Source organism: Anabrus simplex, chromosome 3 (genome assembly GCF_040414725.1).
Source record: "Anabrus simplex isolate iqAnaSimp1 chromosome 3, ASM4041472v1, whole genome shotgun sequence".
NCBI classification, from domain to species: Eukaryota; Metazoa; Arthropoda; class Insecta; order Orthoptera; family Tettigoniidae; genus Anabrus; species Anabrus simplex.
In genome coordinates this window covers 222,692,526-222,708,691 of record NC_090267.1, presented here as the reverse complement: position 1 = coordinate 222,708,691, position 16,166 = coordinate 222,692,526, and the positions used below count along the sequence as shown (strand labels likewise).

The 16,166-nt window shown below is 39.4% G+C and overlaps 1 protein-coding gene across 1 annotated transcript in view; it reads left to right on the top strand.

Annotated features, from left to right (window-relative positions):
* Positions 1-16,166, top strand: part of htt (huntingtin) — a 900,697-nt gene that overhangs the window by 583,441 nt on the left and 301,090 nt on the right. The window contains exon 28 of the mRNA XM_067142878.2: positions 5,421-5,560. Within this exon, the coding sequence (XP_066998979.2) occupies positions 5,421-5,560 (140 nt within the window). The remainder of the gene's footprint in view (positions 1-5,420; positions 5,561-16,166) is intronic.

Genomic DNA, 16,166 nt, shown 5'->3' with positions numbered 1-16,166 from the left:
ATCCTCCCTGTAACTTGAAACAATTTCAACAGTCTATCACACTCGTCGACTTTGCCTTGGTCGTAGATTGTATCGCCTATCTTCCTCGACGTTGTTGGATGTGCTCTCCTCCTCTTGACTGGTTCGTTCCGTGTTGGGGGTCGCGGTTGCCTCGCTGCCAGCCTCTTCCTCGATGATAGTCGATGCCTTTTCCTCATGACCAGATTGTGCCATGTCATTAGTAGCCTCTCCTCAAGTTGGACCCGTGGTAGTACCAGGCTTACTCTGTATGCGCAGTGGTTGGCTGACTCACCACAACTCCAATGTGTGGACCTTGACAGGAGGGTTGGTCTTTAGTAAGTAGACCTCATGTCCCTGCTGCTTATCCACCTTGACGGGACCAACCCACTTAGGTGCGAGACCTGCGTGAAACCCTCCAATCTTATTACTGACTGGGTGGTTACGTCGTAGTACTTGTTGGCCTGGTAGGAAGATCTGGGTCTTTTCGACATCTTGAGCCTTGGCCTGGGTAAGGGATCTCTTCTCGGCCAAAGCTTGCTTCTCCTTGATTTCCTGCTTCTGCTTATGCTGCCACTCTGCTAGGGGAACAACTGCATCATCTTGGCCAGAAGTGGGTGGTGGACGAATCTCCCAATCCCTGGTGCCATATATCTGTCGACCAAGGAACAGCTTCGCTGAGGAATAGCCACTGGCATGGTTGACGCATCGTCGCAGGGCAAAGAGTGACTGTGGTATTTGACAGTCCCACAGTTGATGTTCTTTGTCTATTAAGTGGACCCGTAGCATCCTTTTCAGCTCCTGGTTCCGTCGTTCTGTTGGATTCGCCCTTGGGTTGTAGATAGGGGTGATCCTGTGCTCCACATGCCATTCAGTCATCATTTGCCACCACTTTCTTGATGTGAACTTACTCCCATTGTCTGAAAGAATGCACTGTGCATACCTGCCAACCCTTCCGATTTACCCGGAAATTTTCCGGTTTTTAACTCGTCTTCCGATTTTCCGATTTATTTTTACTTCTTCCTATTTTTGACCAATATAACTTCTAGTACGGCCAATACTCTTTCCCTACTATAAATTCTTATGTGTTTGTGTAATTTACGAAACCTCATTTTCAAGAGTATTTATTTGATGCTTTATTTCGTGAGTATTTCGTCCTGCGCCTTCGTGTATCGTGTTTCCCGCTCACCACAGCAGCGTGTCCGCTTTATACAGCTGGGGATTCGGGGCGGCAATTGTCCTGCAAGCAAGACAGGCTGGCGCGCGCTAGCGACTCAGTTAATCGGGATGAAAGAATGAGTTTATTATTGTTGTTCGCGTGCTGTTAACATCGTTTCTGTGCGTAGTTTCGTCGGAGTTTTAGGCCCCTTTTTTTCTTGCATTTGTATGCTTTCCCCCGCTGCCAAAGTCGTATGTTAATAATGTATGGGACATAGAATTGTTTTGTATGTGGTAGTTTCGCGTATTTAAGTGCATCATTTTAATGAGTTGAATGTTTTTAAGTGGGTTGTGTCGGTGACAGTTTCAGGTAGTTTATTTTCTCGTTAAGGCCAAAAATATAACAAACGTTATCTCCAAGTGTTCAGAGATACCTATAAATTTCCGTTCATTTTACCGTCTGATAAAGAAACTACCATATTCTTTTGCGTAATTAACGCCCTTGCATAATTTACGCATCCCAATATTTTTGGGTCCAAAGTGGACAAAAACAAATGTTCACGTATATGACGCTCCCACAACTTCGAACATCCATCACGCAGCTCCGGATGCGTTTTGAAATAAAGATGTCAACTACTCAAGTAGCAGGCTTCCTATTGTGAAAGCGGGCATTCCAGATACAGGGCAACGTGCTGTTATTAGCCGGCACTAGTTTTACGAGTGTTTCGGGTACGGGACATTCTGTGATCTCAAAATTGTCAGTCCACAGTATTCGAGTAATACTGCATCATACTAACTCGCGGTGATCAGTTACACCGAAACATACGGGAAGAGGGCAGCGAGTATTCAATGCCGAAATGAAACGTGCGCTACCGCGGTAACAGAAGTGCACGTCAAGCGGCCAACATGTCTCGCAAAGCATTTCGCGGACCAAAAAGCGGCAAGTTTCCGCAAGTAGAGAAGGATCTGCTTAAATATATGATTTTGTGACGCAACGTTGGATAAGCAATTTCTCACGAAATGCAGTATTTTAAAGAATGTGAAATAACCGCTGCACATGGAATCAGTGTCTCGGATTTGAAGGTTAGCCGAGTCTTGATTAATTTTATGAAGAGAAATGGACTTCCTCTTCAGCGAAGAACATCATCATGCCAAAAAATGACGAATGATTTAAACCATTTTCATCGTTTTGTGATTGAGAAGCGTAAAGTGAGGAATATTTGATCTCCCTTATAGAAACCGCAGATCAGACGCCAATCAGTTTCCATATGCCACAAAGTCGAACAATCGATAAGAAAGGATCATACAGTGTTATCGTACACGCTACCGGAAGCAAAAAACAACGATATACTGCAATGCTTGCTATAACAGCTGATCTCAGGAAGCTTACACCTTACATTGATCTAAAACGAAAAACAATGCCCAAAGCAAAATTTCCGCGAGTGATCCACGTTCGTATTCAAGAAGGAGGATGGATGGACACGTCACTCGTACAAGATTGGACACAAACGGTTTGGGGTAATGTAGCAGGGTCCCTCCTTCGATGCCCGGCCCTTCTCGTGTTGGACAGTTTTTTTGCCGGTATGTCATTGTTATGGCATTACATGAATTGTACTTTTATTAGTTCATGTTTTCACTCCAGGTCGTATTGTCAGCTCGTAATGGGAAGAATATTTTCCAGTCGGTACTTCAATCCCACGTGTCTAACTTACCTGATGTACCCTATTTGAATTTTCAGGAAAAATCTCACTCCGGAATTTTACGCCAAATGACGATAACCGCAAACGAGTTGAACCAGTTGTGTTTTTATATTATATTTGATGCATCTTTTAAATGTAAATGAATTGTAAATATCTTAATTCCTTGAATAATTTACGCATCCGAAGTTTTCGCCTGTATTTTTCGTCAAAAAGTGCGTTAATTACGCGAGAAAATACGATATTATGCATTTTGTTGCGTGTGTCGGTGTGACATAAATATTATTATTTGTTTAAGTGTCATAAATGATAATGATAAGGTACATTTTCTTGTAACCATTTTTATGTTTTGGTAGTTTAAGATTTGAAATTTAACGGTCAGTTCGCATTGTAACTGTAGATATGTATGCCTTTTATCTTGACCTTTTTTCACCTAGACCGTGGTGGAATATATGTGATGAAATCCAGGAATAAAAAAATCTTCCTATTTTTGGTTTCTAAAAGTTGGCAGGTATGACTGTGGATAACTGTAGTGGCTGAATACCTCATCTATTAGAAGACTGGTGATGCTTCCCATCGTGGCTTCTGGTATCGGAAAGGCCTCAGTCTATCTTGTGAAGAGCTCGGGGATTACTAGGAGTCCTGTTTTACCCCGTGGTGTTCTTGGGTAAGGACCCATCAAGTCCAGGACCATGACCTTCCAAGGGCATTGTGGCCGTCTTCCTCGCTGTCTGGAATCTGCCTTCCTATTGCTTACCTTGGTCCAGGCGCAGATGTAGCATCCCTTCATATAGTCCAGGATATCTTTCCTCATGTTGACCCAAATGACTCTTCGTCGGATAGTCTGATATGTCTCTTCACCTCCTGGATGTCTGGCTTCAGTGCTGTCGTGGAACTTCTCAAGAATGTCCATCGTGTGCAGTCTAGGGATCACCACTACTGCAGCCATATCGGAAAGGTGTGACTTGTACATTAAGAGTCCTCCGTCATCCCGGAAGTTCTTGTAGCACATCTTGAATTCACTCGGGACAAATCGACTATTGGTGTTGTGTCTCCTGATCCACTGCATCGTGATCCTACAGGGCTTATCTTGTTCGTGCCATTGTTTGATTACTTCCAGATCAAGTTCCTTCTTGATGGTCATAAGGACAGGTTCCTTGGGCTCACTTTGGTGTTTTTGTGGGAACTCCCTCTCGACAATGGTGTTCCTTAATTCAGGTTCCATCGCCAGAATTGTACATTAAAGTAAAAAAAAATAAAAAATTAATGTTTATTAAATTCCACGTATTCAATACATAAAGAGTAATTTTAAGTAAACTATAGGGACATGTTTAGCCTTTCTTTTAAGGGCATCTTCAGCCTTAATCTCAAACCTGAAAGATAATAAATCAGAATCCTGATTGCTCTGAATTGTAGTTTTTTAAGCAAAATTATAAATTATAAATGTGAGGAATAATGTTTTGAATGAGCCGTGTGCACACTTCAGGCAGAGGCTCTCTTAGTAGTAGTAGTAGTAGTAGTAGTAGTAGTAGTAGTAGTAGTAGTAGTAGTAGTAGTAGTAGTAGTAGTAGTAGTAGTAGTAGTAGTAGTAGTAGTAGTAGTAGTAGTAGTAGTAGTAGTAGTAGTAGTAGTAGTAGTAGTAGTAGTAGTAGTAGTAGTAGTAGTAGTAGTAGTAGTAGTAGTAGTAGTAGTAGTAGTAGTAGTAGTAGTAGTAGTAGTAGTAGTAGTAGTAGTAGTAGTAGTAGTAGTAGTAGTAGTAGTAGTAGTAGTAGTAGTAGTAGTAGTAGTAGTAGTAGTAGTAGTAGTAGTAGTAGTAGTAGTAGTAGTAGTAGTAGTAGTAGTAGTAGTAGTAGTAGAAGAAGATCCTTTAAAGGACTCCTGTGTAAGCGTTTTAGAAATGTTGATTTAATACATGTTTTGGGTTTTAGCACGTACTTGTCTACTAGGCATACCTTACATTTTAATAGTGATGGGAAAGAAACTCTTAGTAAAAAAATTTGTTAAAAATGTCAGGAATGATTTTCAGAATAAATTAAATGTAAGTAAACCTGTACCACTAAAATGGCCTTTAGAGGGAAACTTGCTTCAAGACCTGGGTCCTTAAATCTACAATTCAGTACAAGAATCTAGGTTCAGAAGATAGTCACAAATTATCAGGTAAATGTAAAATTAGAGAATAGTCGGATGTTACTACCAGAAAAAAGCTTTCAGTTAATCAGTCTCTATGAACAGTTAAGATTGCTAGCAAACATTATTAGATAAATACAGAATTTACAGTTTTCCATATCAATCGACAGTCTACCAGAAATAAGCTAGGTGAAATTGAATATTCCTGAATTCCTTGTCTGTTGATATTCTGTGTGTAAATGAACATTGGCTTGTGAAATAAGAGGTAGGTATTTATATTTCACCAGGGTACGAGGTAATTACATGTTACTTCTTTAAAATTAGGATTTCAAATGAAGGAGTTGTAATACATAGAAAAATAAATACCAACATGAAATGCACTGTATAACTATGATTTGGCCTTATTATGTTTGTTAATTGTGGGCTGTGCTTTTTTTCCAGATTTCTGATGAGAGTGCTGGGTGTGGTCAGTTCTCAGATCTATAATGCTGTGTTCAGTCCCTTGGGAAGTGATGATTGGCTGTATCTACAGGAGCAGTTCTCTCACTTCCTTTTATATTGTATTCATATGTTTGAGTCAGGTGAGCTTAAGACATTATAAATAATAATGACTGTATATCTGTGCTTGAAATATGTGTGGCTATTTTTACAGTAAAATCTTAGGGCATTTTTCCTGGGACTGCCATTTTTCCATATTCATTGTACGATTTATTTGGTCCCGAAATGTTCCTTATAAAGTAATGTTAAATTTCCCCTCATTTATTGTTGCTTGGACTCCCATTTTATCATATCAATTGTCTCTCTGCCAGAATTTCCCTGTATTGATTGTTTGTGGGAGTTCCAGAGTTAAAGAAACAGCTCAAACCTGTTTTGGCATAGAATGGCGGTGATGTGTGTTTTTTAAATTTTCAATGTAGTGTAAGAATGATTCAGACTTGTTAGGCTGGAGCAAGGATCATGTAAGCTGAAGTGCATAACTCGGTTACTTGTGCACAACTACAGTATATAGCCATGCACACAAGTCTCATGGCGCCAAGATTATTGCACTGTTTCATTTCATTTTTAGTGGTTGTGTGCTATGTTTTGGTTGTGCTCAGTCATTACAATAAGACCTATTGTTTGTAATGTAATTCTGTTATTCTTGTGCATTGTTGTTATTTAAGACATACAACATGTCATGTCTGGTGGAAAAAGTAAGAACTTGTAACCATTCATAAATATGACCTCCTGATTTTAGGTTAGGAAATGTTCGTAAAATAATTTGTAATATAAAGTAGTGAATATCATGAGAGTTTGTTAAATTAAAATGTAAGAACATAGTATTATAAGAAGAATTTATAGTTAGGAAATACTGAATATGTATATCATTATATTTTGTATACATTTCTGTTTGGCTAAGAATCGGTACATTGTAGATTGGTAAAGATTGTGCAACCCTTGAAAACAGTGACTATATCGGTAAAGATGGTTAAAGTCTGTTGAGAGTGTTGCAAAAAGTGGCTTGGAAATCCGGCGTACAGTTGGGTGGTATAGACTGAAGAATTTACTCATCATTATGGATGAAGTAGCAGGTAGAAAAGGTAGCAGGTAGGGACCCTCTTCGGAGGCAGCCCTACCCAGGGCGCCCCTGCCTATGTGAGTCCCAGAGCACACTGACCCGGTGTGTAACATCTGGTATGGGTCCCAGCTAAGGGTTACGAGTGAAGACCTCAACGGCATCTACGGCGGAGAAGGTGGACTTGGGTACGGCGGAGATGGCGAAAGGGGCAAACCCGTAGCGTCTGTACTCCAGAGGAGCGGCTACGAAAGGCATCTGTCTCCATGTTAGGGGCGGCCTAATTTTGAACCTGGCAGTAGGTATAAAATGCCTTTGGGTGTGGCGAGCCCATCGTAACAATAGCCTATATGGACAAAGCAGATATGGTGCCTCGGAAAAGGTTAGGGCGTCCCCTGCTAAAAGCGACGCGCAGCTCTTCAGGTGCTGGGGGAACTGTGAAAAATGGGCAACCAGCACCAAACTACATCAAAATTTCAACAATTAATGTACTGACACTGACGGGAAAGACAGAAGAACTGGTTGACTTCATGATAGAAAAAGATATAGCCATACTTGGACTGTGCGAGACCAAGAAGAGGGGTACAGGGGAGATCCCTCTGAGAGAAGGATACAGGCTGTATTACAGCGGAGGACCTGAAGCAAAAAATGGAGTGGCCATCATACTTAGAAGAGAAATCCAAGAATATCTGGAATATACAAAGTACGTCAGCGATAGGATGATGATGATGAGACTCCAGTTTGAAAATGGCGTGAAAGATCTATTTCAGTTGTATGCCCCACAAACTGGTTGCATAGATGAACATCTATAGGACTTCTTAGAGGAAGTGGAGAGACAGATAGAAGATAAGGAAGTACTATTGATGGGAGATCTAAATGCACAAGTTGGAATGGAAAGACAAGGAAAGGAAGATGTTGTAGGGCCCTTTGGATATGGAAATGTAAATCCAGAAGGCGAGTTGTTGGTGGATTTTTGCATGAGGAATCAAATGATTGTTGGAAACACCTGGTTTAGGAAGAAGAACAGTCAGAAGATTGCAAGGTATGGCTGGGGAGACAGACGGACAAAGACCATGACTGATTATGTAATCATAGAGAAAGAACACCGGAAGAACCTTGTAGATGTAACAGCCGTGCCTGAAGAAGCCTTTGGTGGAGATCATAGAGTTGTGATAGGAAAATTGAAAGTTGGAAAGATTGAAAAACCCCAATTAAGAAGAGAGAAAAGAATAAAAGTATGGAAGTTGAAGGAGAAAAGCATACAAGAAAAATCCTTGGTACCCAGGACAGAGGTGGGGAATGTGAAAGAGGAATGGAAAAGATTTAAGGAAGCACTGGTTGGATGTGCAGAAAAGGTGTGTGGTAGAACATCAGGAAATGTGAAAGACAAAGAAACACACACTGGTGGAATGATAGGGTAAAGATTAAAGTGAAGGAAAAGAAAATGGCGTGGAAAGCATGGAAAACATCTAAGACTGAAGAAAGTAGAAGAAAATATGTGGAGGCAAAGAATTTGGCGAAGAAAGTAGTGGAGGAAGAAAAGAGGAAAAGCTGGGCCTTATTCACACAGACATTGAGAGATGATACGCAGGGCAGCAAGAAATTACTGTATGGTATCTTAAGAAACAAAAAGAGATATCAAGTAAACACCAGATTTGTGAAGGATGAAGGTGGCATAATTTTAACAAAGCCAGAAGAAATAAGAAATAGATGAAGAGAATATTTTCAGAAGCTGCTGAACATAAGAACGGATGACAGTCATTCAATGGACGACCAGGAAAGGCAATTAGTTGACGAAGAAATGGATAAATAAATTACAGTGAATGAAATTGAAATGGCAGTAAGAAAGATGAAGAATGGAAAAACTGCTGGAATAGATGAAATTTGAGTGGAGATGATAAAGGCAGCTGGAGCTGTAGGCCTGCAGTGGACATATCGGGTTCTCAGGAATGTCTGGGAGAATAAGGAGGTCCCTGAGGATTGGCAAAAAGGAATAATCATCCCAATTTTCAAGAAAGGTGATAAGGAAGTTTTGAAGAACTACAGGGGAATTACTCTAATATCCCATGTTGCTAAGATAATGGAAAGGATACTGGAAAGTAGAATAAGGTTGAGGGTTGAGAAGCAGATACAGGAAAATCAGTTTGGTTTCAGAAGTGGAAGGTCAACAATAGAGCCCATTTTCATTATCAGACAACTAATGGAAAAGCATTGGGAGTACGGGAATGAAATGGTGATGACATTCATTGATATTGAAAAGGCATATGACAGTGTCCCTAGGACGAAAGCTTGGGACAGTCTGGTGCAAAAAGGAATTGGACAGGGATTAATAAAAATGATCATGGCATTGTATAAGGAATGTTGTAGTTGCATGCAAACACAAGTTGGCAGGACAATTTGGTTCAAAATCACTAGCGGGCTGAGACAGAGAAGTGTTCCATCACCAATCCTGTTTACAATAGTAATGCTGGAATCATGAGAATGGCAAAAGCAGCATATGGAGGAAGAGAAATGAACATGATGTTATTGTGATTTGGGGAGAAGACGACAGGAAGGTTCAAGAACAGTTGAATGTGGTGAATGGGAAGATTGAAGAATGTGGATTGAAAATAAGTGTAGAAAAGAGTAAAACTCTTGTTATGACTAGAGGGGAGAAAGAAGGGAAAGGTCAGATTAGACTTGCAGACAAGCCCTTGGAAGTAGTGGAAATGTTTAAATACCTGGGGAGTGAATTAATGGAGAATGCTTGACTGGATGCTGAGATTAGTAAAAGGATTCAAGCTGGAAGTTGTTTCTATCATAGTGTAAGAAATATGTTATGGGACAAAGATGTGCGAATGGAAGCAAAGGATACTATGTACAAGATGTATTACGTACCCATAACAACTTACGAAGCAGAAACTTGGACAATGACAAAGAAGGATGAGAGTCGAATACAGGCAGCCGAAATGAAATTCTTGAGGAGTATGATACAGAAGAGTAGAAGAGACAAAATAAGGAATGAGAAAATCCGGGAAGAAATTGGAGTGGAAAAAATGAATGATAGAATAGAGAAGAGCCGACTAAGATGGTTTGGGCACATAAAGCGAATGAGCGACGAAAGAATGCCAAAAAAGGTGATGGAAATGCAAATCCAAGGAAGGAGAGGTCTTGGACGACCACGATTGAGATAGAAGGATACCATCCAACGCAGCATTATAGAAAGAAGCCTGGACTGGGACACAGTGTTGGAGGAGGAGTGGTGGAAAGACCGAAGGAAGTGGAGAGGAACCATATATGCCCCTACCCGGCTACAGCGGGATAAAGGGAAATGATGATGATGATGATGATGATATGGATGAACGAGAGAGTTTGCTAATTGACATATTGGCCACTCCATAACCAATCCGAAAGCTCCGGTTTTGAACGAGCTTACATTTACTGAGTGACGCTTGGAGATGTGTTAGGTAGAGAGTTGCTACCAGTGGACTTTCGGAGACGCTACAACCATATGTAGTAATACTATAAATACATCTGTGCGGTGCGACAAAACCATTATGGAGTTAATAGTGTTGAAGAAGCTTGATTATGGAGTCATTACCGTACGAGTCCATTAAAGAGTCAGTATTGTAAGAGTTCATTATGGAATGATTATGACTTCATTACGGATGTATTACAAGGTTATTACAAGTTAATTTTCTGTGGAAGACGCTAGATGGTTTTCATTTGCTTGTTCATTCTCTGGTAGAATGTGCAGTGCATGGTGATTAAATGTATAATCTGGTTCTAATGTGTTATTTAGCACAGAACTGAGTATTGCTAGATGAAACAATAGGTTAAGTGTTTATTGCTTGATCATTATTTCATTGATTTGCCATGGCAATCATCATTCATTAACTCTACATTGTGGGGTTGTGGATAGTTTCACGTAGTATTGTGAGGTGATTTTTATTTTACCTCGTGTGATTATAATACCTGATAACTTCATTCCATGGTGAGGGTGTTATTTTGCTCATATAAAGGAGGTTAAGAAAGGGACAGTAATCTCACCCAAATGAAATAATCACTTTGAAGCCTGGCCTTCAAAACTCTATGCATACATCTGTGATCCAAGGAGGCGATTCATGAATATTATTGTCTGCGAGTGAAGTCAGGTGCCGGACCAACCTTTGTAAATAGTTGTTGGAAGCTGGGAGGATTCAAGGTGTCAGTGAAGAGGAAGTGTGTAATTAAGGTTAGGGATGACCTTCATAAAGGAGGGGCACCCAAGTGTAATAAGTGTACAGATTACAGTAGAAGTCCGCTGTAGCGAGTACGGCATATAGCAAGAACTCCATTGTAACGACAGTTATTTTTTTCTGTCCCATGAAAATTTCTATATTAAACTGTGTATTATCCTTCGGTTTCAGTGAGAACCTTATCACTGATGCATCCGGTATTACGAGTGATAAAGCGTGTGTTATTATGTCCATTATCGATATTTATGCACTCCACCGAGTACAATGAATGGGAATGATCATCTTTGGTATAGTTTTTGTGCTATGTGCACAAACGAGATCTCTCGCCGACATTCAGACTCAAAGGGAATGTCAGAGTCAATTAGAATACTCGTTGATTGTTGTTCTGTAAACACAATTCATAAATGAAAGAGAACATGTTTCTGTAGTAAATGCAGAAATAACCTGGGCGATAGTAGTAGTTGACTTGTTAACTGAAGTTAACAATCGATTAATTTCATGTTATGTATTGAAATTAAGTAAGAATGTGATATACCTCTCAAAATACGGCGCGCTGGGCTGCGTGCTCAAACGGTTGAGGCACTGGCCTTCTGACCCCTACTTGGCTGGTTCGATCCAGCCTTAGTCCAGTGGTATTTGAAGGTGCTCAAATACATCATGTCGGTAGATTTACTGACACGTAAAAGAACTCCTGTGGGACTAAATTCTGGCACATTATTTTACAAAATACAGTGGAGAAAGGCTGATCTATTTCAGAAGTTAGTTTATTCAGTAAGACCTCGTTTGAAATTTCTGCAGGGGACAAGGAAAGGGAATGTGTTAAGCGAGAAGACATACTACTAGTAGCGAATAAACGAATCAGAACTATCCAACGGGGATACACATTTTTTCTGATATGCGTACATTTTACATTGTGTATGTATGGGTACAGTGAAAGGTATTGGTTATCTCCTGTTTCTAAAGTTGAGAATATTAAAAAGTGTGAAAAAGACAAGAGAACAAATATGAAAAACTTTTCCACTGGGGCGTATTAAATAACAACGGTGTATTAAATGGTGTAAGAAACACCAGACAACAAATATAAAACATTTGCACTGTGGTGCATAGAATTATCGGTGCATTATTTGCAGATCACACTCTTTCTAAAACAAATCTCAGCTTCAGCCTTATATTTCGGACCAATAGGTTATTAAACGTTGTTTGCTGGTCACACTCTTCAACCATGAATTATTTGGAGGTTAAACTCGGTCATGTGCGATAGGATTACATTGACTGTCATCTCACATGCGACAACAACACTTCGATTGATTCAAGTCGAAACTCGAAGATGCAAGTTTCAACATACGTGCCACCGTTGAAAGATGTGGATTCCTGGCCACTTCCTGGATTTTAATTTTGTCTTTGTTACAACACCGATAGAGAAATGAAACGATTGGACAAACAACAACTTTTTCAGTATCCATAAGTACGACCACTCCAGTCAACTTCACGCGATTACGTTCCTCATCTGTACGTAGGCTATCATGCGACAAATATTTGCTACCCTTCTTTGTATCACTCAATACAGAATAAATTTCTAACTTCTGAATGGAATGCAAAATACAAGCACAAACAAGCTTTCTAAGTTGTTCAGCAATATCAATGAAAACTGAAGAGCAAAATTGAACTTTCCTGAGCTAATGGCTTCCTTCCTGAAGGTGTAATTTACCCTGTAAAGTTCAGGAATTCAAGGCCATTTCTCGTTTTTGCACAACTTTCTCCTACTGGCCTCCTGTGGCAAGGGCTCTAATTATGTTGGAAATCTGTTCCTTTCACAAGGAATGACAAAGAACATTTCAGGGCTAGGAAAAACATGATCGTACTACGCGGTAATACTGACAATCTGTGACATGATAAGTGACGTATTTTTATATAGCTTTAGTACGACGTGAATCGGGACTTCGAATTTACGACTTGCTAAGCAAGAAATCGTTTTAATGAGGAAATCCTTAATGAGGTTTTACTGAATTTTCTCACATCTGATTAAATTTTGGAAAGTCTATTCCATGTAAATTTATAGCGAAAAGGTTATCATTACTCTACTGGCGTTGAAATATATTTTTACAGTGCATATAAGGTTAAGTTAGGTTAGATAATGCTGTTTGAATAAGAAAACTGAAACGTTTGCTACAGAAGCCACTGGAGTGATACTACTCCAATTTTTTCAGAATGAAATTGAACATACTGTAACTGTTCAAGAGTATGATCCCCAATTTTAGGTTAGGAAATGTTTGTATACGACTATCTCCCAATTTTAGGTTAGGAAGTTTTCGTAAAATAATTTGTAATATAAAGCAGTAAATATCATGTGAGTTTTAAAATTGAGATGTAAGAACATAATATTGTTAGAAGAATGTGTAATTAGGGAATATTGCATATGTGCATCATTATATTTTGTATAAATTTCTGTTTGGGCACGAGTCTGTAAACATGGCCTAGCAGTTAAGATTGTACAACCTAGAAAACCGCGACTATATCGGGATAGATGGTTGAAAGTGTTGCAACAAGTTGTTTAGACACCCGGAGTAAGGTCAGGAAGTGTAAGCTGTAGATGGTAATTCATCTATGTGGATAAACTTGCAAGATCGTGATTTGCGGATTGTCAGCTTGGTAACCAATCTGAAACCTCCGATTTCGAACGAGCTTGCATTGACCGAGAGACACTTGAAGATGTGGTAGTGTTATTTCCAGTGGATTTTGACAGACGCTATGCTATATTGAGTGTATATGTGTGCACATTCAACGAGTGTCTTCTGTCTGATTTATCAAGGAGTGATGGACGAAGCATATTGTGCATGCGTGCTATGAGATTATTATTATTACTGTTTATTGCTGTTGAGGTTGCTGCTGATGATGATTACCACTGCGAAGTCTTTGCTGTATGAGTTCTTCAAGGGTGGATTACTGTACAATTACAGATACATGATGAGTGCATTACTTGCTAATTCACATTCCCAGTGAGCTGTTGGTGGAAGATGAAACATAGTGTTCTTTTGTAAGTAAGACTCTGGATTATTTCTCGCTGAGGAAATGCACATGGTGGGCAGTCTTTTCTATGTGTAATCTGGAGGTAGTATGTTGTTGTGTACAGAACTAATTACTACTTGATGAAAACATAGGCCAAGCGTTTATTACTTGCTCATTCTTTGAATAATACGACGCTTGTCGTTATTCATTAATCCCACAGCAGACATTTTACATTGTGGATGTGTATGCCTTATTAACAGAGTATAGTGAGGTGACTGAGATTGTTTTTTATTTTGTACAGTTATAACACGTGGTGAACTGATTCCATGGCGATGGTGCTATTTTGTTCAGGAAAATGACATTAAGAAGGGACAGTGGTCTTACTTATAGGAAACAATCAATTTGAAATAAGACCTTCAGAACTATGTATAGTTGTGGTGTATAGCTTGTAGATGTTGTTTGTGTATGATTATTTCGGTCTCATCACGTGATGAATATCGTTGGTGATTGTCATGTTTTATTTTGTTTTGGAAGTAAATTCATGTCATGAAATTGGTGGTAAATCTTTTATCGGTGGAGTAAGGAAAAACCTGGCATGCTAACCAAATTTAATTTCAGTGGTAAACAGTAACAGGTAAGGTTATAAAGCAAGTTTGGAGCCTCGTCAGCCTGGTGACCGTCCCCTTGGGAGAGGGAGTTCTGTCATGCTCTACAGAGTCGATTATTCCTGTAAATCTTTTGCAGGTGGTGCCCAGTTTTGTTATTTATATTTTATTCTAGTCACAATTTATCCATTAAGTATTTTTTATTTTGCCAAAAGATTACAATACCCATTCATATTTTCTTGGAATTAGAAAAATAACTAACAAGTAAGCCGCAGTATAGAAATCTTAAAAAACGCAAGTTTTTAACAAGCTGATTGCCGTTTCATACCGATTTTAATGTGCCTGGGGTTCCCCCTACCAGATTTACTTTTAAAATTGGATATAATGACAATCTGCTATAGCAAGTAAATTTTTCACCGTTATGAATTCTTGCTATAACGGACTTCTACTATATATCAAAACTGAGTGTATCAAAATTGTTGGTATATTGTACATTTGTTTGGGGTTGATTGTGAATTTATGAGTTTGTGCAAGCGCTAAACAAGTTGGTCTCATCACGTGATGATTATTGTTGTTGTTATGTTTTGTTGTTTCTGGAGTAAATTCAAATAGTGAAACTTACGGTAAATATTTCTTATTCATGGAGTATAGAGGAACCCAGCATGCTACCCAGATTCAATTTCAGGGTCAAGTAGTGACAGGTAAGGTAATGAAGCAAGTTTGGAGCCTCGTCAGCCTGATGACCATCACCTTGGGAGGAGGAGTTCTTACAAGGTCAACAGAGTTATTTATTTCTGCAAATATTTAGCAGATGGCACCCATTATCGTTATTTATTTCAGTGTTTATATTTAGTTAACATTACAAACTCTCCAAGAATGAAAATCATACAACAAGGTGAAAAGATTCCATTTAAAAAATGTAGATATTGCTAATGTCTTGGGTTAGTGTCTTACAGTTTGAACTCCATATTTGCCAAGTAGAATGAGAGAGCAAATTCTTAAATGCGGCAGTTTAAGTGGGGGAAAAAAAGACCTGGAAGAGAATCTGCATTCACTAAGTTGCAGAATATAGTTTTCATTTGGTGCAACAGGCAGGGCTTCCAATATCCCTTCTAGATGAGAGCATATTACAAAAAGAATCCAGGAAGATACTGCCAGTTTGAACATCAATAATTTTTCTACATCAAATTGAAGAATTGCTCATTATAAAGAGCGACAGCGACTAGTCTTCAAGAATGTTTCAAGTGCTTCTGTGGATATGGAAGGTATGGAGCTGTGGTTTGAGAGACTGCCATCACTACTGGAAGGGTTCAAGCTGCATGATATACTGTATACTATATAATGCAGATGAGACCAAAGATTTTTAGAATGTCCTTCTAGATAGAACACTGCTGCAGAAGGATGAATCTTGCCATGGGGGAAATAGTTCAAAACCCCTCTTGATCTTGGAGTAACAAAATGTTTCAAGCAACTGTATCTTAAGCTCCTAGTGCAAACCACTATATGCATATTGGATGCCAGGAAAGAAGTGAGCAAGAAAATCAATCTTGTAGACACAATTAATTTCACAGTGGTAGCTTATCTGCATGTGTCCCAACCTCCTGTACTGAACTTTTTCCATAAAGGTGGCTTCAGCTGTCAGTTATGCATTGTGGAAGTAGACCCCGCTGAATATAACTGTGGGGGTGGTAGTGCCTTTAATGAAATGGCTTTTTGTGCCGGGAGTGTCCGAGGACATGTTCGGCTCACCAAGTGCAGGTCTTTTGATTTGACTCCTGTAGGCGACCTGCGCATCGTGATGAGG